The sequence below is a fragment of the Ictidomys tridecemlineatus genome, chromosome 3 (assembly GCF_052094955.1).
Source record: "Ictidomys tridecemlineatus isolate mIctTri1 chromosome 3, mIctTri1.hap1, whole genome shotgun sequence".
NCBI lineage: Eukaryota > Metazoa > Chordata > Mammalia > Rodentia > Sciuridae > Ictidomys > Ictidomys tridecemlineatus.
The window spans coordinates 97,718,359-97,740,582 of record NC_135479.1 but is presented as its reverse complement, the minus strand read 5'-3'; the positions used below and the strand labels follow the sequence as shown (position 1 = coordinate 97,740,582).

Sequence of the window (22,224 nt, the reverse complement as noted above, 5' to 3'; positions counted from 1 at the left end):
TTTATAATGAAAGTTGATAAAACTGAAAAAGGAAGCAAATATCCTTTCAACAAAAATTAAGTATAGCTGCCCAAAACAACCCAACAGCCCATAGTTAACCTTTTCTTTCTTTTCAAGCATTATGTACATCCTTCACGTTGGTAACCTTTTACTGTTTTGTTTTTCCTACAGCATATTAATCAAAACTTACTTAAATCAAGTTTGATATTATACTTACAACAGCAATTGTTTTAATGTTTAAATGCCAACAGACACAACTTTGATCATCTGGGGAAATTTTCATTCAACTCAAAGAGGGGCACATATTTATATCTTAGTCTTCACAGGTTGCCTCTGGATCTCCTGCATATTTGTTTCACCCTTTTCTACGAAAGTGTAAGCAACTGAGAAGTTCTCTGATTTTCAGCACTAAGGAGTGGTTGCTCATGCTGTCCTTCCACATTTCATAAGTCCTTCTGAATTTGTCATAATAACTGTCTTTTTTCAGGTTGAAATCTGCTCCAGTTGTTTCCAAGTATCTGTCTTTTTTCCATATTTTTCTCCAGGAGTCTTTGAATTTTTCCAAGTAACTTTCTTTTTCAGATTCTTCCTTCCATATTCCTACTCCTTTTCTTAAGGCTGTTAATTCGGCTTTAAGTAAGTTTCTGTGAATTTTCCAATAGGTGTTAGTGTCATGATTTAGCCCTTTCACAAGAACAGTTTTGCCCAGGCCTCTTCTCAAAATCTCTTCATTCAGATTCACACTAAAATATCTACCCTTGAATTAAAAAAAAATTACAATTATTTAAGAAAATTATTATCCCATAACATCAGATTTACCTTAAAATCAGTCATTTATCAATTTTAGTCCTCTAAGAAGAAAAAAAGCCAAACTGTCTAACAAAAGGGTCAAGAACTTAAAATAGCTACTGCTAAATTTGAGAATTACACAGAAGAAAACCTTGCTCAAAGTCAACATACTCCCTATATAAGATGGATTGCACAACTCCTTGGTCTCTAACCCAAAGAGGTGTAGCAGCAGCCAGGCATAGAACATACTTTCTTGGCTTAGTGGTGCTGTTTATGGAACAGTGGGGCAGGAAGCAGGAGTCTCGATGAAAGCAAGCAGAAGAAACTAAAGAAATTAAAAAACAGTCCAGGCTCCATGGTGCATGCCTGTAATCCCAGCTGCTTAGGAGGCTGAGGCAGGAGGATCACAAGTTCAAAGCCAGCCTCAGCAACTTAATGTGAGAACCTGTCTCAAAAATAAAAAATAAGAAAGAGTTGGGGATGTTTTCCTAAAGAAAATGGATAAATGGATTTCCTCCCCAGTAATTCATCATATGAAAGAGATCCTGTTTAGCAATTTTTATAGTCCTTGTGGGATTTTAATCTAATAAAATAATCTTACCATTAGACAAGTAATTCACAATTAAGTTCTCTTTTTTTTTTTAAAGAGAGAGTGAGAGAGGGGAGAGAGAGAGAGAGAGAGAGAGAGAGAGAGAGAGAGAGAGAGAGAGAGAGAGAATTTTTTAATATTTATTTTTTAGTTCTCGGCGGACACAACATCTTTGTTGGTATGTGGTGCTGAGGATCGAACCCGGGCCGCACGCATGCCAGGCGAGCGTGCTACCGCTTGAGCCACATCCCCAGCCCCACAATTAAGTTCTCTTTTAAAAAAATATTTATATTTTAGGTGTAGATGGACTTAGCACAATGCCTTTTTTTTTTTTTTTATGTGGTGCTGAGGATGGAACCTGGGTCCCGACCCCCTGTGCTAAGCAAGCGCTCTACTGCTGAACCACAATCCCAGCTCCCACAATTAAGTTCTAAAAATGTGAAAACTCCAGATTTTAAACCAGGAAACATTTTATAAGACCGTATAAAGAAATAAAGTAATATTTTCATCCATTCATTTATTTAGTTCTACTGGGGATAGAACTCAAGGGTGCTTACCACTGAAATACATCCTCAGCATTTTTATTTTTGTTTATACTTTTTTGGGATGTTACCAGGATTGAACTCAGAGGCACTTGACCACTGAGCAACATCCCCAGTCTTTTTTCTTGTACTTTATTTAGAGAGGGTCTCACTGAGTTGCTTAGCACCTCACTTTTGCTGAGGTTGGCTTTGAACTTGTGATTCTCCTGCCTTAGCCTCCCAAGCTGCTGGGATTATAGGTGTGCATCACAGCACCCAGCAGCCTTTTAAAATTTTTTTAATTTGGAAGCAAGTCTCCTCAAATTGCTGAGGCTAGTCTTAATCCTCCTGCCTCAGCCTGAGTATCTGGGATTATAGGCAAGCACCACCACACCGGGCTTAAAATCATAATCCTTTTCCTCTGACTTTATTTCCTTGTTCTTGTTTGACATATTGTTATGGGCCAGGCTATATGGGCAATGACCAAACAGACTCCATTTTGCTCTGAGACTCCTTGTACAGAAGAAATGCTTCTCCCAGGGAAAGCCGTGCCTCTGTACCCATCAACTGTTGCTTAGCATAGCATGTTTGGCAACACAAAATGGCAATTCTTTTACAATGTGAAGTGTTCTCTCTTCAATTCCCATTTTTCTTGGACAATGTACCCTGTCAGAGATTGATTGTCTAGAGTTTAGTAACCATTCTATACTTGTACACAACTAGGGACATTTTGGCCCATTCTTTTCTGCTTATGATTTTAATCTCATGACATTTGTTTATAGTTTTGAATCACAGCAACAGCCACTTATGCTTTAACATGGTTTTGAACTATAAAAGGTGTACTCAAACCCCAGAGGGGGTCGAAGGGTGTAGACTTGCAGCCTACCCCTTGGCCCATCAGCTGGTGGATCCAAACCGCCAAATGGTGAATAAAGTTTCCGTCTCCTGGTTTAACACAGACTCCGTGATTTATTGCAATCTTGCCTTACCAATGTCACATTTACAATGTCATATTATGTGTTATATGATAAAGGACTTTATTTATTTTTTAAATATGTTAAATACATATTTATATGATATAACTAACCAGTGAAATTAGAGTAATGTTATTATTTTTTTGTGTGTTGGGGATTGAACTCAGGTCCTTGTACATGAGAGGCAAGCATTCTACCAACTGAGCCATATCCCCAGCCCCTCATAAAGGACTTTAAAACTAAGACACCCTGCTCTTCCCCCTGCCACTGCACTTCTCCCACTTCGTTTTCCCACACTCTCTCTTCAGTGAACACCCACATGGGCAGTCTCTGAAAATAGTCAGAAATCAGTTTGGGTACAATTTTGTATTCTGTTTTTAAAAAAAATATTAAGCCATAAACTTTTTTCTGCATTGCCGTTCCTGGAATCCAAAGCTGCGCTGCTCGCAACTCAACTGAAGCTGGAGAGGCAGAGGCCAGGGGAGGGAGATGGATCAGGGGGCCCAGAGACATGGGCAGTGGTAGAAGAGGGAAAGGTACAGCAGGACACAAGGCAGGAAGTGCGCCTGCGTACTGAGCTAGGCAGAGCTGGCCCAGGGCAGGTCACAGTTCCAGGTCCTGCCTTGCTGTGCTGCCCAGGCCTTGGGGCCAGTTCCTCAGTTTCCATTCTCAGCATAAGGAAACTTAGCTGCAGAAAAACAATTTATCAGGGTATTGGGGAAACTGGGCCTTTTTATTTTAAAGGACTCCGTGGTAGTTACAGTCTTCATAATTATAATTTTCTTTTTAAATTATACAATCATAATTATAATTTAACAGCTGAATGTCACTGAAGTGACCAAGGAGTAATAGCTAGCTTTGCCCATCAAAAGAAAGCATGTGTGGGGCGTGGTGGTACATGACTGTAATCCCAGCAGCTTGGGAGGCTAAAGCAGGAGGATTGCCAATTCAAAGCCGGCCTTGGCAAAAGTGAAGTCCTAAACAACTCAGTGAGACCCTCTCTCTGATTAAAGTACAAAATAGTGGCTCAGTGGTCAAATGACCCTGAGTTCAATCCCCAGTATCCTGCAATTGCTCCCCACCCCCTGCCAAAAAAAAAAGCAAAAGCATGTCACAGACCCTGGACAGGGGTTCGGCAGAGAGGAGGCTCCAGTACCCCCTTCCCACAAGGCTTCCACCCATTACACTGGTGAGAAAGCTCTCAGGAGCTCTTTAGAGGACTGGCCTCGGGCCAGAAGTTAAAATGCTTGGCTCTAGTGTCAAAAGACAGGGTACATGACATCTCCACCAACTGTGAAAAACCATGAGAGACGCCAGGCTGAAAGACTCCCTGGAGTCTGGGGCCCATGGATGCAGGGACTCAGCTGCAGCCAGGGAACCCGAGGGCACCGGAACACACTCAGGCTGTGCCAGAGGCAGCCTGCCCATGAGCGGCCACTGGATCCATGTTACAGACCCTGTTCGAAGCACACGCATCTTGTCCTCCATGGCCACACAGTTCCTGTCACACAGCACCTGTTCTCAACTCAAGAGAAGCTTCCTCAGGACAGAATTTTTACTCTCTTGTAATAAATCAGCTCTGCCGGCTCAACATAAGGCCCCATTTTCCCTTCCTTCTTTGAAGGGTGACTCAGAGCTGACCAAGGCTGTGTTTCCAAACTGCAATTACTAAGACCCCAGATGACGGCGTTTTCACTTGTGCAGCTTCTGAGTTTCCACCGCTCGACAAGGCAGGGAACTGGACCAGACTGAGCAGTGCTGACCTGCAGAAGCACCGCATGTCCCCCGGCTGACACCGGCCACTCAGCATGGTGACCTGAGGCACTGCACATCTGCGAAGGTGTAAATATTCTCAATTACCAAGGCCAATGTCACTAATGATTCAAAGGGTGTCTTTAGAAATAAATTTCCATTTTTTCAATAATGAACATAAAACAGGGCTGGGGATGTGGCTCAAATGGTAGTGCGCTCGCCTGGCACTCGTGCAGCCCGGGTTAGATCCTCAGCACCACATACAAACAAAGATGTTGTGTCCGCCCAAAACTAAAATAATAAATATTTAAAAATTCTTTCTCTCTCTAAAAAAAATATTTAAAAAAAAAATAAAACAGACACATAACAAACATTGGTAACATTTATATGTGAAATAGCTGGCTCTCGATGTGTGGTTACTATTCACAACAGCTCAAAAAACCAAAATGCTGAGTCCTGTTCATATTGAAAGTTATAGTTAATTACTTACATATGGATAATAAGCACAGAAGATTGCTAGTTACTGCTCACACTTCTTACCTTATTCACTAAGAGGTAGCAGAAGAGTGTCTCGTCCTCCCTCCCAAGCAACTGGAACCACAGCAGCTGGGAAGGCCGCAGCTCCTCCTGCAGCCACAGCCTCCCGGGCTCCGTGAGCGCCACTCCGGCCAGCCTCACCAGCAAGAGGCCCTGGGGCTCCTCTGAGCAGGCCAGGAAGAGGAGAGTAGGGTTAGGAACAGGCTGCAAAAGCAAGTCCCACAGCTGTCTGCCCCACCCCCAGAGAAACTCCAAACACTGTCCTATCTATAAATACTCTAAGTTCAGGTTCACCTAGTTTTATGTTCAAATTTTCTTTCAGAACAATACAAATGTATAACAGATGGAGGAATTTTAAAAACCATTCCAGAAAGCTCCAGGGTAGGAGGAGATTTAAACCACTTAACCATCTTCTTCAACCTTCCGGAGGCATTTCTACAGATGTGCACATAAAGCTAGATAAGGGCATTCTGTTTAGTAACACAGGCTGCTGCTACCCCAGCACTGTAAAAATAGCTTCGTCATTGATAAGGGTTTAGCTACAAGGGCTGGAGTAACGTTGATCTGTATCAACGTTATTATCACCTTTTCATAGTTTGCAAAACTGACTTCCAATCAGAATTTTGTCAATTTATATTCAGTATGAAGATCTATTTATCCAAACCCTTCATAAACTTTTAACCAATTTTACTTTAATAACAAAATGTATTTATCTGTTATTTATTTATTTTTAGATGACAGGTTCTCACTGTTGCCCTGGCTGTCCTCCAGCTCTGGGCTCAAGATCCTACTGACACAGCCTCCCCAGTGCTGGAAATGCAGGCATGCACCACCATGCCCTGCTTAGAATTTTATTTTAAGAAAAAAGTTTGTAACTTTCCAAAAAGGAATTTTATTTTATTTTTTTATTTTTTATTTTTTTTTTAAGAGTGAGAGAGAGGGAGAGAGTGGGAGAGAGAGAGAGAATTTTCTTAATATTTATTTTTTAGTATTTGCCGGACACAACATCTTAGTTTGTATGTGGTGCTGAGGATCGAACCCGGGCCGCACGCATGCTAGGCAAGCGCGCTACCTCTTGAGCCACATCCCCAGCCCTCCAAAAAGGAATTTTAAAAAATTTAGTGTCTTTAAAAAAAAGAAGAAATTATATATTTAACATTTATAGATCACTTATAAAGTTATTGAAAGTAGAAAGTTCTGCTCATCTAATTTCTAGGGGAAAAACACTATTTGCATTCAAGAAGAACCCTGTTATGTGACACTGGACATATATTCTCCTTCAAACATGGGCATCTTAAAACTGTCACCTTGGGTTTCAGCTAGAGAAACATCAAAAGGTATAGGAAAGAGAATGTACTCTTTGCAAAAGCCTGTGATACGGTAAATATACCAATTAAATTAAAGTAGAACATGCAATGAAAGATGAGATGGCACCCAATGAGCATGAGAAGCCTAAATACTCCGAGGTCTCCTCCAACCCCCTTAGAAGCCACCACCACCAGCCACCTTCCTGTAAAAGACCCCACAATGTGAGACCAGAGCAGGAAGTGAATGGTCTGACTCAAATTCCAACTAGACCTTGAGTCTTCATGCCTAAGTCCTCCCTTGGTAAAGGTCACTGAGTTCCCTCGAACAAGGAAATTCCCTGTTGAGCATTTAAAATATGAAGTGGTCAATAAGAACTGAATAAGAAATCTTCCAGAAGCAAATCTATGCATTAGGTAAGACAGATCCACAGTGCGGTTCCACCAAGACATTGGAGTTTTTTTGGAAAAGCAAATGTTACTTTTAGAAGTCTATGATTTCTAATCCATGACTTTTGAGTTTTGTTTTTGTGATGTGAACCCTTCCATCTTCCCAGCCCTTCAACAAATCTTTTCTGCAAGGATTTTTTAAAAAGCCCAGTGCGTACTGGGTGGGATGACAAGAAGATGCTGAGGCCACTGAGCAGACTGAAGGTTGGACCAGGTCTTGGGAGCGAATACAGAAACAGGGAAGGAGCAGGAAGTATGTCAAGTAAAGGAAAGACCAAGGGGAGGCTGCCACTGAGGAGTCTCCACACTTCTGCTTCCAGAGATGGGTAGGAAGCTTTGTGATTAAATATTTTTAACTTCTGGGAAAACAGCACATGATGTAAAAATGGATTTGTTGTAAACAATCTCACGGTTATACAACAACTGTGTACAACTGCTACACAGTTATAATAGTAAAAATGAATCCATGACAACAACTTGACAAGACAGGAGTCTCACCCTGGTGTCAAGTACTCATGTCATTTTTTTTTTTTTTTAAACACCAATGCTAAGAGAAGCTGTGGATAGTTTCCATACGGCACTGCAGGTTTTGTGATCATGGGAAGAGGCTGCCCATTGCATACTGAGGCCACATAGGAAAGGAGGCAAGCACTAAATATCTGCTGGAGGGACCAAGCATCCCAAAGGGTTCAGTTTGTGAAATATTATATATTTGTTTGTTAAAGTTCTAATTATTAGCGCATGTCAAATGCACAGCATACTGGGTTTTGTTATGACGACTTCATCCATGCCCAGACCATACTTGGGTCCTACTGCCCTCCTCCCTCTCTTTTCCTCCCTCCCTCCCTCCTGCTGGGTCCTTTCCTTCCCTGGAGCCTTCCTTCTGCTTTGCTTCAAAGATTTGAAGCTGAGTATGTGTTTGCTCCTCCTCATTCACATACATCAAGGAAAAGATCACGGCAATGGGGGACAGAAGAGTCATGAGGAAGGGGTCCTGGCCATCTTCTAAGTCCCTGTTGGGCAGAGGTGGAAACCATAACTAGGAACAAAGGCAGGGCGTGTCCCCCAGGCCAGGCACCTCTGCACTGGAACCAGACCTGGGACTACAGCCTCAGGATCAGGGCCTGGGTCACATCCTCACAACACGCCATGGCCCATTTCTACCACACAGGCCACACAGCACAAGCAGGGAAAGCAGCAAACACTCAACCATGGGGCCATAGCCCAGCTTTAGAGGAAGAAGATGCTCCAGTGTCTCATATTCAAAATGTGTTTGCTCTAGAACTTCCTAGTTCCAACACCAACTTATACATAACTAGGTTTCACTTCTGAAAACGCAAAATGATCTTTCTTATATGAGCAAACAATATATGTCGGTCCCCCAAACAGGAATTAGTGTTACCATAAGAGACAGGTGGTTGGCATCTATTGGGAGGTGGAACACATGTGTCTGTTTCCTTAATTTGTACTGGCTACACCAGGAACTCTGGACAGAGCCACCAAAAATGTTTTCTGGCTTATTTCATCCATTATTAGCTAGATGGCTATTATGCAGGACATTTAATTTTGCTTCAAGTTGAGAATGGAAGATCCCCCAAAGGCCTCTAGGTGCAAGGCTGATCCTCAGCTTGGTGCTATCAGGAGGTGGCAGCCTTTAAGAGAGGGGGATCTGATGGGACGAGGTTAGGCCATGGGCAGGTCTTACACAGACACACACACACACACACAAACGTGCACGTGTGTGCGCGCGCACGCACACACACACACACATATATAAACACCCCTGTGTGGGGTGGAATTCAGCTTGAAGCAGGAAGACAGGTGCTCTGCCACTCGGCTACATCCCCTTGCAGCGGTGGGAAGGTGACTGATGCCAGTCTCCACAGAAAATACTAAAACCATAGGGAGGAAATCAGTCGAGCATTGGGGTTTCCCAGACCCCTTTAATCTCTAAGGTTCTGGTTCTGGGCACTGAGTCACAGGGACACACTATGATTTGTGTAAGACCCACTGACAACACTGAGCACCTATGCCCCTGCAGGGCCACGGATCCCGGCATGAAGGTCAGCCTGCTGTCAGGCCCAGCCAGGCAGGCAAACAAGGGGAAGGGGCCTGGTTCCCAGAGCCAGGCTGTTCCAGAACTGCACGGCACTGCCTGGGGAGGCATGAGCCCCGCTCAGAGCTGAGAGCCCTTGGGCTTCCTTCAGGCAAGACCCCCTCCAGCTGTGCATGTTCCCTCTGGCTCACTGTAAGAACTGAGGTGTCAGGTATGTTCAGGGCAAAGAATTCACCTTATTCCTCTAGTTGAACCTTGACAACAGAGTTTAAGAAAAAAAGAAAACATTTTTCTTCATGAAATTAAAATAGTATTAAGAACAGAGCAGGGAGGAAGAGCAGGAAGAAAAGATTAACATTAAACAGAGACATGAGGTGGGAGGGAAAGGGAGAGAAAAGGGAAACTGCATGGAAATGGAGGGAGACCCTCATTGTTATACAAAATTACATATAAGAGGTTGTGAGGGGAATGGGAAAATAAACAAGGAAAGAAATACAGTAGATGGGGTAGAGAGAGAAGATGGGAGGGGAGGGGAGGGGGGATAGTGGAGGATAGGAAAGGTAGCAGAATACAACAGTTACTAATAGGGCATTATGTAAAAATGTGGATGTGTAACCGATGAGATTCTGCAATCTGTATTTGGGGTAAAAATGGGAGTTCATAACCCACTTGAATCTAATGTATGAAATATGATATGTCAAGAGCTTTGTAATGTTTTGAACAACCAATAAAAAAAAAGATCTTTTAGTAGAACTAAATTAATTCATTTGACAAATTTTACCAGTTCTCTCTTTTTCTAGTGCCTGAATATCAAGATAATAGGAGAAGGTTCTGCCCATCAGGGGCTTGTAGTTCAGTGAAACATAACTATAGAAAAAGGCGAGTGTCATATTGCATTTGTCATAGCAAACACGGTAGAGGCCAGCTCCAATAGAGGACAGCTCCGCAGGGAGTTAAAATGGTTTCCCAAAGGTGCGCAGGGAGAGGCAAGACCTACCTGGCTCGTGCCCACCCTAAAGGCCCCCCTGGTTCCTCTCACTCCCTCCTCCCTGTGCCTCAGCCAGGTCAGGCATCTTGTCAAAACTTCAAGCTGATGCCCTCTGCCCTGGTGGCAGCCCTCAGGTTCTTCAGTGCTCCTCCTCAGGGGGCCTTCTTGACTCCTCTGTCCTGTAGCTGCCCCTGTCCCCACGGCCCCCAGGACCTGTTCCGTTCCTTCACAGGGCCTAGGGCAGCCTTTCCTGTCATCCACTGTCTTCCACCAGGACCACCAGCACCCAGATCACCAAGGCTGGGCGGCCAGATTTGCTTCCTGGGCATGTACAGAGCTCAGCCGAGACCCAGCAGATGGCCAGCACATGTGGAGTGAAGAGCCCAGTCCCTGAAAGACTGTGGAGTTCATAAAAAGAGAAGGAAGAAAAGAAGGAAACATGGAGCCAAAGAAAGAGTTTCTCACCTCAGGCCACGGTTTGGACGTTCTCTCATGGGCCACGGAGGGTAATAGGAGTTAAAATGACATTTTTTTGCTATTTTCTAAATACCACCTAGTTATTTCACATAATAGTAATAACTGCAATAGTTATTTGGTTTGTTCTTGCATCTTACTTACTTCTCCATGAAGATATGAGAGGCAAAGTAATAGGAATATGTTCAATTTCTAAACCATCCTCAGTTATCCGGTGTAATCGTCCTCGGAGTTTAACATGCTTTCTTATAAATTCTACTGGGATATCTGAAGAGTGTGTAAATTTTGATGTCTGTTGATTTAGAAAGAGAAAAACACAATTTTTAAATATCATTTTAATTTAAAATCCAAAAGTGTGAAATTACCATTTAAATATTTAACAAGAAGACACTGAAAATTTTAAATTTAGTTCTTAATTTCATATTAATATTGAGGCATGATTTAATTAAAAGTGTGCAAAGAAACATCAGAACTCCCTGTTCACTATTTTTCTCTTTCAAACTACTTTATATGAGACATTACGCCTAAAACCTAAACACAGCTGAGTCAAATTAAATCAGATAAAACCCTTAACCAACAACACTTCTCATTTAAAAGCCAAAGTTTTTTGTTTTTGTTTTAAAGGGAAAAAAGGCCAACATTAGGAATCTACCTCCATCCCTAACACCAAGGGGAAGTCTGGGGTGGTGGACACTTCTACATTCCCAATGTAAAAGCCCCATTCACCATCATGACTAGTTAGGAACCTCGCTTGACAGAAGGATATGTTAGAACCCAGCTTCCTAAGACGGTAAAGCAGAGCCAATGTCTTTGAAAAGTAAGAATAATGCAGCAGAGAAGTCCAGAGTGTGGAGCATTTTGACAGATAAATTAGGTGCTTGCCTACCAAATCAGTGGCTTGAGGGAACAGGGGTTGTTCGTGCCTGTATGTGTGTGTGTGTGTTATAAACAAAAGAGACTAAAGAAATACAACAAATATAATGTATGAAACCTTGGGATTCTGATTTGGACAGATCATCCATTTTTATTTTATTTATTTTTGGAATGAGGGACTTATTTTGGGTACTAGGTATCAGTGGCACTTAATCACTGAGCCACATCCCCAACCCTTTTTATTTTTTATTTTGAGGTAGGGCCTCAGTTGCTGAAAGCCTCATTAAGTTGCGGAGGCTACCCTTGAACTTTAGATCATCCTGCATCAGCCTCCTGAGTTGCTCGGATTATAGGCATGTGGTACCATTCTTGGCTAGATCATCTATTTTAAAAAGACACCATGTGACAATTAAGGAAATCTGGATATGTGCTGGGCTAGGTATTGGATACTAAGAGATTACTGCTTGTTTTATTAAGTCATAATATTATAGGGTAAACTGGCATTATGAATCTTGATGAAATAAAATAGAAGGTACGCACTACCACCAAAGTATATACATTGAATTTAATAAGGAAACAGACAAATCCAGAACATCAGACATTCTACAAGACAACAAGCATGAACTCCAAAAACGTCAGTATCATGAGACAAAAACTGAAAGAAAAGCAAGTGGGAGTAATATTCTAGAATCAGAGACTAATGAGACAGAATTGGTTACAATGTATGATTCTTTTTTTGTGTGGAACTGGAAATTTAACCCAGGGCCTTATGCATGCAAGGCAAGCACTCTATCAACTGAGCTATGTTCCCAGTCCACAATGTATGATTCTTTACCAAATTTTGGATTTGGACAATGCAATAATTAAAGGCGTTTTTAAGACAATCAGAGTATGAACTATATTTTAGAAAATATCACGGGGCTGGGGATGTGGCTCAAGCGGTAGAGCGCTTGCCTGGCATGCGTGAGGCCCGAGTTCGATCCTCAGCACCACATACCAACAAAGATGTTGTGTCTGCCAAGAACTAAAAAATAAACATTAAAAATTCTCTCTCTCTCTCTGTCTCTCCTCTCTCACTCTCTCTTTAAAAAAAAAAAAAAGAAAGAAAATATCATGACAAGAATGTTAAATGTACAAAAAGTGATAACGTCAATGTGCACACAGGGGACCATCCTTGTTAGGAAGTACATTGAGAAGAGGTCCTGGGTACATCCACACTTGTTTCCAAATGGTTTTGCAGAGGGAGAGAGAACAGCTGTGGAAAAACATTACTAAGTGGTGAATCTAGATCAAACATAAATGAATGTTATAAAATTTGCAGGTAAAGGGATGAAGTTAGCCAATCCCCCCAAAAAACAAATGCCGAATGTTTTCTCTGATATGAGGAGGCTGACTCATAGTGGGGTAGGGAGGGGGAGCATTGGAGGAATAGACGAATTCTAGATAAGGCAGAGGGGTGGGAGGGAAAGGGAGGAGAGGGGGGGTTAACAAGGATGGTGGAATGTGATGGTCATTGTTATCCAAAGTACATGTATGAAGACACAAATTGGGTGTCAACATAGTTTATATACAACCAGAGATATGAAAAATTGTGCTGTATATGTGTAATAAGAATTGTAATGCAAAAAAGTACATGTATAAAGACATGAATTGGCTTGAACATTCTTTATGAAAGAAACATTCTTTACGAAAAATTGTGCTCTATATGTGTATTAAGAATTGTAATGCATTCTGCTGTCGTGTATTTAAAAAAATAAAATTAATTTTTTTAAAAAAAAGAAGCAGAGAGGAAGCAGATTCTAGATCTACTGCCAGTATTCACTTGAGATGGTGGAATATGCAGAATATAAATAAGAGGGAAAGTATTAAATCAAACCAGAGTCTGGGTCTCCTGACACGGTTGCCTATGACATGCAAATGGAGGATACCATCGTGGGTCAGATGTCACCACGTCAGACAGCTCTCGGGCTGGGACATCACTCAGAGACTGCAATGGGCAGGAGCACTCGGGAAATAAGCCGTGGAACTCTGACGAGGGTCCTCTCCAGTCTGATACAGCCATCAACCACCTGAGTGCCTCATCAGGACCCAGCATCAGGACGGCAGGAACGTAACACCAGAGGCCCAGTGAGTGTTCAGAGGGCTCTCAGCAACCAGAATGACCCAAAATATGAATGTTTGCCCTGGAGCTAATGAAGAAGGAGCAAGGATTAATTTATAGCAGAAAATGTAAAAAAGCTTTGGAGGTTTTAGGAACTGTGAACTCAAAATGAGGAAGTGTGATAAAGATGGCAAAATAGAAAACAAAAAAAAAAAGTGCAACCCACTCCCTTCTTCCAAAATAAAGACTTTCAACCTGGGGCACCCTCATTAGAAACAGGACCCAGAACAAGAGAAGACAGAGTGAATTCCCTGAATCAGCCCTCTGGTCAAGGCTTTGACAGACCAGAACAAGGCCAAAGGGGAGGGAAAAGAGCCAGAAGCCACATCAGTAGAGAGCCAAGAGCATCTTGCCCAGGGAGTGTGAGGAAGGGGCAGAGAGGCCTTAAAGACATCTTCAAGAACCTGCCTCTCAACTCTGAGGGGTCGCTGCTACAGGACATAGGACTACAATCAAACACGCCTCAGGTTTGGAGTTTAGAACTCACAGAGAAGCAGAGGGAGGGAAGAGAAATGGAGCTCTGTGTTCCCGCTCTCAAGGAGCTCACCTTCTACGAGAGAAAGACCCTGGGCCTCTGCTCCTCTGGATCCTATAGCAGCAGGAAGCTCAAGGCTGAGCTGCTGGGACACACCCTACACCAAACAGCCAGGGAACAGCAGCAAGCAAGATACAACCAGGCTCAGGCTCAGGTAAAGGATCCATGCTAAGGGGCTAAAAGGAAAAGATCCAAAGTACAGGGACATGGGAGGACACCTTGAAAGGAAGTGAGTCCTGAACCTGTGATAAACACTGCCAGCCTCCTGAAAAGGCAGAAAGGAAATGCGGTGTCTGAGCTTCAGACACTGAAGGAGATGTCCTGAGGACAAATGGATAAAGCTGGAAGCTTCCCACAAAAAGAAAATGCAAGGGTTTCAAATTCAAGAAGACACACACTTGAAATCCAGCTATGAGAGATCATCTTCTATAAGTATCCATGCAGCTCCTCATCTACCTAGGTACCAAAAAAGACTACCTTGTTCACAGGACCATCATCAGCATTAAATGAAACTATATTCACAAAACGTTGGAAGTTGTAGCCACAGCAATCAGGCAAGGAAAAGAAATATGCCAAATAGAAGTAGCAAGAGTGGGCCTCCTTACCCTGTTCCTGATCTAAGAGGAAAAGCTCTTGGTCTTTCACCACTGTGTATGATGTTCATGGTGTGGCTTTTACATTTTCTATTCCTAGCTGTTGGGTGCTTTTTCACCTATTTTTTCCCTCACAGTCAACTAATGTGGTGTACTATGTTGATTGATCTTTGTATGTTGAACCATCTTTACATTCCAGGAATAAATCCCACTTGGTTAGGATGCATAATCCTTTTAGTATAAGGTAGAAGTTGGTTTGCTAGCATTCAGTTGAGGATATTTTTGCATAAGGTTCACAAGGAATATTGGTTTGTGTTTTTTTTTCTTTGGCTTTTGGATAAGTGGAATGCTAGCTTCAAAGACTGGTTAACAAGTATTTATCCTCTTGAATTCTGGGGAAAAGTTTGAGAAGGTTTGCTTAGTTCTTTAAATGCCTGCTAGAATTCAACAGTGAAGCCAACAAGAACAGTGCTTTTCTTTCTTGGGAGATTTGTGATTACTCATTTAATCTTACTATATAGGTCTATTCGGATTTTCTATTTCTTCATGATTCAGTCTTTGAGTTTCTAGGAATTTATTCATTTCATGTACATTACCTAATTTGATGTATCATATTACTCTATTTTGTGTGTGTGTGCATATATCTGTGTGTGTGTGATTTTTTGGGATTAAACCCAGGGCCCTGTGCATTCTATGCAAGCACTCTACTACTGAGCCACATCTCCAGCTCCACAGAACTCTCTTATAGTCCTTATTTCTGTAGAATTGGTAGTAATATACCCACTTTCATTTGACATTAGTCATTCGAGTCTATTTTCTTTTTTCTTAGTCCACCTACAAAAATTAATTAAAATGGATTAAAGATCTAAATAGAGCACCTAAAACTTCAAAACTCTTAAAACAAAATATAGGACAAAAAGGTTAGTAACATTGAATTGGCAATGATTTATCTCAGATGTGACTCCAAAGGCACAGGCACTACAGGAAAAAACAGACCAATCAGATTTCATGAAAAATTTAAAACTCCCCTGGATGGATGCTGTCAAGAATGAAAAAACAATCTACAGAAGGGAAGGGAATATTTGCAAATCAAATACCAAGTAAGGGATGAATATTCATAAAATATGTAAAACTCCTAAAACTTAACAACAAAAACCAAGCAACTAGATTTAAAAAATGGGCAAAAAGCATAAACACTTCTCAAAGAAGATATATGAAAGCCAAAAAAACCATGAAAACGTGTTCAACAACACTAGGGAAATGCAAATATCACCGGGGAAATGCAAATATCACCGGGGAAATACAAATGCAAATCAAAACCACAGTAAAAAAAAAAAAAAAAAAAATCACTGGTACCCATTTGATCGGCTCCTATCCAAACAGCAGAAAATAACAAGTATTGATGAGAATGTGCAGAAATGGAAACCCTCTTGCACAGCTGGTGGGGACGTAAAATGACGCAGCCACTACAGGAAACAAAATGGCAGTTCCTCCAAAAATTAAAAATACAATTAACATATGATCCAGCAAATTCACTTCGGTATACAGACCCAAAAGAATTGAAAGCAGGATCTCAAAGAGATATTTGTACATTGTTGGTCAAAGCAGCATTAATCACAATAGCTAAAATGTTGCAGCAATCCGGTGCCCATCAACAGAGGAATGTGGTACACACATATATCACAGAAGATGAGAAGTCTTAAAAAATTTTATTATATGCTACAATATGGATGAAGACAGAGAACATCATGCTCAGTAAATTAAGACAATCAAGAAAAAGAAAAAGAAACCCCCAAAACAGTCTGGTTCCACTTATAAGAGGTCCTAGATTAGTAAAATCATAGATAGAAAGAGGATGATGGTCGCCAGGGGTTGGGGGCCAGGGGAAGGGGAGCTATTGTTTAATGGGTATAGAGTTTCGGTTTTGCAAGATGAAGAAGTTCTAAAGAAGTGATGATGATCACACACAATATGAAGGTACTTAATACCCCTGAACTTTCTGTACATTTTAAAGTGATTAAGATATAAATTATCTTACCACAATTTAAAAAAACTGAAAAAAATATACTTGTCAATCTGGACTTAGATTGCGAGAGCTGTAACCTAATCAGTCCATCCTAGTTTGAATGGACTGTCTGGGTGGTGACTGTAGGCACGTGGGGTGTGGCTGGAGGACATAGGTCACTGGGGGCTTCCCTATGGTCCCTTCCCCCACTCTCTGCTTCCCAGCTACCATGAACAGATTAGCACTCCTCCACCAAGTCCTTTCACCATGATGGTCTGCTTCATCTTGGGCCCAGAGCAATGGTGGTAACCTACCATGGACTGAACCTCTGAAATCATGAGTCAAAATTAACTTAGGTATTTTGGTCACAGTGATGAAAGGTTGACCAATACAACTTGTCAAATGGATTTCCATCATGTCTATGATTAAAGCATTGTCAAAAGGGCCAAAATGACAACAAAAATTTAAAAAAAATATTTATTTTTTAGTTTTAGGTGGACACAATACCTTTATTTTACATTTATGGGGTGCTGAGGATCAAATCCAATGCCTCGTGCATGCTAGGCAAGAGCTCTACCACTGAGGCACAACCCCAGCACCCCTGTCAACAAAATTTAAAAAAAAAATCTGAAAGCACAAATTATTTTCTACAGTTTAATTATGCCAAGGGACATAATTAAACTGTAGAAAATGCTTTTTAAGATATTTCACTGTGTCTGGAATGCAAATTTAGTAATTATAACATTTTAACAAACTAATCCTTTTTTTCTCTCTCTTCTCTTTTTTTTTTTTTTTTTTTTTTTTTTTTGGTTGGGGAGATTGACTGCTCTATCAGTGAGCCACATCCCCAGACATTTTTATTTTTTATTTTGAGACAGGGTCTCATTAAGTTGCTTAGGGCCTTGCTAAATTGCTGAGGTTGGTCTCAAACTTGCTATCCTCTGGCCTCAGCCTCCCAAGCTGCTAGGATTACAGGTGTGTGCTGCCATACTTGGCTCAGATTCATATGTAAGTGCAAGAGAAGTGATTAAGGAAATGCAGGCTACAGTTACTTTCTGTAAAATCCTGTGCATGTCACTTTTACACCAAGATCTTAAAATTCGCCCACTGTTGTAAAATACTATTTAAAAGCTTCCAATACAAGTAACGAAACGATACGCCACTTGAGATAAAAACTATTTAAAAGTGAGAATAAATCACCTATTGTCTTTTTTTCATTTTTGTCAACTCACCAGTCGAACACTTCTAACAAATAATATTATTCCAGCTATGGCCATTCCAGTGCTGATGTTCTACGGAAAAGAGATTTAATGATTAATTCTCAGTAATTCTCAGTCACAATAGTGAAAGTGCTAATTAAAAGGGAAAACCATGCAAATAATGCACATCCTCCCAGTGATGGCCCATTTCTTCCCAAAACTCTGGCCACCCTTACTCTCTGTCTTTTTGCAGCTTGCATGGTAACTTGATAGTATTACTTCACCCATCAATTCCTGGAATCATAAAGGGTCTAATACTTCCTGTTCTATGCCCACCATTGTGAGCATAACCTTGCATTCATGGTGAGAATTTAACTATTTGGTAGGAAAACCTTAACACTAAAACATTAAAATACAGCATCTTGACAAAGACATGTGGGTAAATGATAGGGAAAATTTAGTGATGCTTTTTTTTTCATTTTTTAAGACCTTTATTTTATTTATTTTTATATGGTTCTGAGGATTGAACCCAGTGCCTCACACATGCTAGACAAGCACTCTATCACTGAGCTACAACCCCAGCCCAGTAACGCTTTTAAATTGATTCATTTAAACTGAAGTAGATCTAAAGGACTTCAATATAAAAAAAAAAAAAACAGGAATATAGACTCCCTCAAAAAGAGTGAGAGTCTAACATACTGTTTTTTCAATAACTACAACTAGGTGCATAGTAAAAGAGAATAAAAATATTCACAGGGGACAGTTTGAACTAACTTAACCTATGTGCTAATTCAATACTGCATGCTCCCACTACCCTTCTGAGGCAATCTGTGTGCGTGCAGCCCAGGACCTTGCACATGCTAAGCACACACGTGATCACTGAGCCTCACTCCCATCCCATCCCTGAGGGCAATTTTTAATTTGAAATAATCACGCATCTATTTCCAGTGAACCGCAAGAGACAAGGCCTCATGGATTGACATATATCAGATCCACTCACGGAGGCTAAGTACATTTATCTAGCACTTAATAAGTGGCAGTCTGAGCACGGTGCTGCCCCAGGACTGTAGACACACATGGCCCACGCTGCCTGGCTGCGGAGCCATCCTAAAGCTCAATCATTTTTAAGTTAATCATTCCTTCTAAAATCAGCTCTCATTCCTTCCTTTCCTGAGGCCGCCTGGTTTTCCTGGGGCCGCCTAGTTTATCTGGGTTCCTGTCCCCACCGCTCCTCCTTCTCAGCCTCTCCTGACCACTTTTCCCTCCCCAAACGTCAGGCCCCAGGACTCTTCTGTGGCTTTTATCACTTGCTCCAGGGTGTCTTTCAAGGCCAGAGGGTCAGGTCCCATCAGTCCAGATGTGGGACACCTGCAGAATCTTAATCGGAGCGACAAATAGACCACCTACGGTAATTAAAAATAAAAAGTGTGTGTGTGTGTGTGTTGATTTAGAAAGTTCTATTCTTTGGAGAAAAAGTAATAGGTGAATAGTTAAGCGTTTGAGAAACTATGCTCCATAAGAAAAATCACAGAAAGGCCCTGGGCCGGGACTGGGGCTGAGCGGCAGCACACCTGCCTGGCATGTGTGGTGAGGCACCGGGTTCCATTCTCAGCACCGCGTTTAAATAAATTTAAAAAATAAAGGTTTATCAAAAATATATATTTTTTCATATATATTATATTATATATATGAAAAAGAAAAAAAAAACACAAAAAGGCCGTGATGCCCCCACTCTGCGGCGCGCGCCACCCAGGGTGGCGGCCAGCGCTCGGAGGGATGGTGGCCAGCGCTCGGAGGACCCCGGCCAGGCCTCAGCCGCCGGCTGCGCAACCCCCGCCCCCCCGCGCGCCAGCTTGAGCGCGCTCCCGGGCAGCAGAGGGCGGGGCGGAGCCGCGAGGCGCTGTGCAGGAATCGCGGGGTGCCCTGGCCTCCCCAGCTCGGCGGCCATCGCTCCAGGCCCGGTGGCTGTGGCTACCCGCGTCCCCGGTCCCCGGTCCCCGGCCACATCGCGTACTAGCCCAGCCCTCCCCGCGCCCGACTTCCCCACGCAGGCCCCGCGCTCCCGACCGCGCCGCGGCACCTGGACTAGGCGCAGGTGGTTGTCCGCCCACTGAGAGACCCGCGCCACCGCGTTGGGTGCCGCTGCGTCGGGCGGCTCAGGCGGCTCAGGCGGCTCAGGAGGCTGTGATGCGAGACCCGCGGACTGCCCCGCCATGTTGCTGCCGCACGCTGTGCTACTGGGCCGCGGCAGGGGGCGCGCGCGGGTGGGTCCCTCTGGGGCCACGGTGCTCCTGGGCGGCTGCAGGGGGCGCGCGCGGGCAGACCGCTACTCACAAGCCTGGAGCAGGATCCGCATTTTCCCAGGCCCTGGGGACAGGGCTGAGCAAGCATTCCTGCCGCCCAGCAGAGGTGATAGTTTGTGACCTCAGTTAAACCTACCGCTGGTTTCCGCAGGTGCCAGCAGGAAAGGAAGTTGAAGCACTTAATTCCTTCCACCGCCCCCAAATATAACCACATATATATTTCTTGAATTTGAATTGTGCTTGACACCACAAATCCATCCATAAAAGGAAAACTGAAAAATTAGGTGTCACCAAAATTTAAAACTTTAGCTCTGTGAAAGACCCTCATAAATGGCATAATTAAAAGAAAAAAATATATATATATATATACTATAAATATAGGCAAACCACATTTCTAATAAAGGACGCGTTTAGAATATTGAAAGCACTCTCAATGTCCAATTGTAAAACAGCAAAAATGCAATTAGAATAAGAGCAAAAGCCCTTGTAGTGGCACCCCCTTTCTCCACAGAAAATCTTAACTGGGCTTCTCCAGAAATCTTCACCATGGCTGATTTTAGGACTGTCAACAAAAGAGTTAAATATAGATAAACTTCCTATTTTCATGTTGCCGTATTTTACTTGGCTGCTAGCCTAGAAGAAATCAGCACTCCAGGTGCCGGACACCCCTTACTAGTTTTTCACAAACATGTATCCAGTATAGTAGTTTGTATGTACAGAAATGTGTAAACAAGGCCTCTAGCCTTGAGCTGGAGCCCCACAAAGCTGTCTACATTTCTGAGATAAGAGAAGTTACCAATTGGGCTCCATGGTAACAGCTTGCAGGGGGAGGAAAGAAAGGAGAGAAGAAGCTCTTCCCTTCTCAGGTGTTGTCCCTTCAAGGACAACTTTCCGAGAACAGTGAAAGAAAAAGCTGCTTTATGTGAACTTCTGCAGGCTGTGAACTTCTGAGACCCTCCCCTTACATGCTGGGTATAAAATTCTGAAATTACCTGACCTCGGGGTTCAGGGGATTGATTACAGTAAAAGCTGTGCCCTCTGAACCTGGCTGCAGCCAAATAAAACTGTTTCCTGCTATCTTTGGTGCCATGCCTTATCTGTCCCTACAACAACATGATCAGTTCACTAAAGAGGATATATACACAGGGCAAATAACCATATAGAATATCCTATCTACATTACTGGCCACAAGGAAATACAAATTAAACTATACACCACTACCAACATCCATAGTTTATATTAGGGTTCACTCTTGGTATCACACCAATGTATACTTACATGTTTCCATGCTTTTTATTGCTGATAATTTTCCATTGTATGGCTGTACCAGTTTATGCTTGCATCTACTCAAGAACTCTTGGTTACTTTCAGGTCTTAACAATTACGAGTAAAGCTACTCTTCACATCTCTGTAATCTTTTATGTGGACAAGGATTTTCAATTCATTTGGTGACTGACTACCAAGGAGCCCTAGTAAAGGATTTCCCCCCACCTGCTCTCTGCCACAGAAAGAGCACTGACCTCTTCACCATGTGAAGACACAGCAAGAAGGCCTTCACCAGATCCTGCATATCAGCATCTTGATATTGCATTTCCAGAACTATGAGAAATAAATTTCTATTATTTATAAATTACCCCAGCTATAGAATTTTGTTACAGCAGCACAATTGAACCAAAATATCTTCAATCATTTCTTTCATGGATTGTATTCAAGTTTTATCTCAAGAGTCATCACCTAACCAGGGTCATCTAGATGTTTTACTTCTTACATTCTAGGAGTTTTATAATTTTGTATTCACATTTGGGTTGATGATACATTTGGAGTCAATTTTGGTGAGAAGTGTAAGGACTGTTCCACAATCTTTTCCCATGTGGCTGTCCAGATGTTCCAGCATGTTTTTTCTCCATTGTATTGTCTTTCTGTTTTGTCAAAGACCAACTGACTACATTTGTGTGGGTCTAGTTTTTTTTCAATGATTTTTGTGGTCCTGGGGATTCGACACAGGGGTATTTTACCACTGAGCTATACTCACAGCGTTTTTATATTTTTTTGAGACAGGGTCTCACTAAATTGCCAAGACTGACATCGAACTTGTTGATTCTCCTGCATCAACTCCCATCA

The 22,224-nt window shown here is 42.2% G+C and overlaps 1 protein-coding gene across 1 annotated transcript; it reads right to left on the bottom strand.

Annotated features, from left to right (window-relative positions):
- Nucleotides 1-200: 200 nt before the first annotated feature.
- C3H3orf33 (chromosome 3 C3orf33 homolog) lies at nucleotides 201-20,054 on the bottom strand. Its single transcript, XM_005325696.5, has 5 exons — nucleotides 19,881-20,054; nucleotides 17,834-17,893; nucleotides 10,579-10,726; nucleotides 5,166-5,326; nucleotides 201-757 (listed from the first exon to the last, which is right to left on the bottom strand). Exons 1-5 carry the CDS (start codon nucleotides 20,013-20,015, stop codon nucleotides 356-358), a joined length of 906 nt encoding a protein of 301 aa, XP_005325753.2. The 5' UTR covers nucleotides 20,016-20,054; the 3' UTR covers nucleotides 201-355.
- Between the last annotated feature and the right edge of the window lie 2,170 nt (nucleotides 20,055-22,224).

Excerpts from the sequence above, each read along its gene's own strand:
- C3H3orf33 (XM_005325696.5), bottom strand. The coding sequence starts at position 20,015 with ATGGCGGGGCAGTCCGCGGGTCTCGCATCACAGCCTCCTGAGCCGCCT. Across the intron at positions 17,894-19,880 it reads ACCACCTGCGCCTAGTCCAG|AACATCAGCACTGGAATGGC; the intron begins GTGCCGCGGCGC and ends TCTTTTCCGTAG. Across the intron at positions 5,327-10,578 it reads TCTCATATCTTCATGGAGAA|AGGAGCCCCAGGGCCTCTTG; the intron begins GTAAGTAAGATG and ends TGGCCTGCTCAG.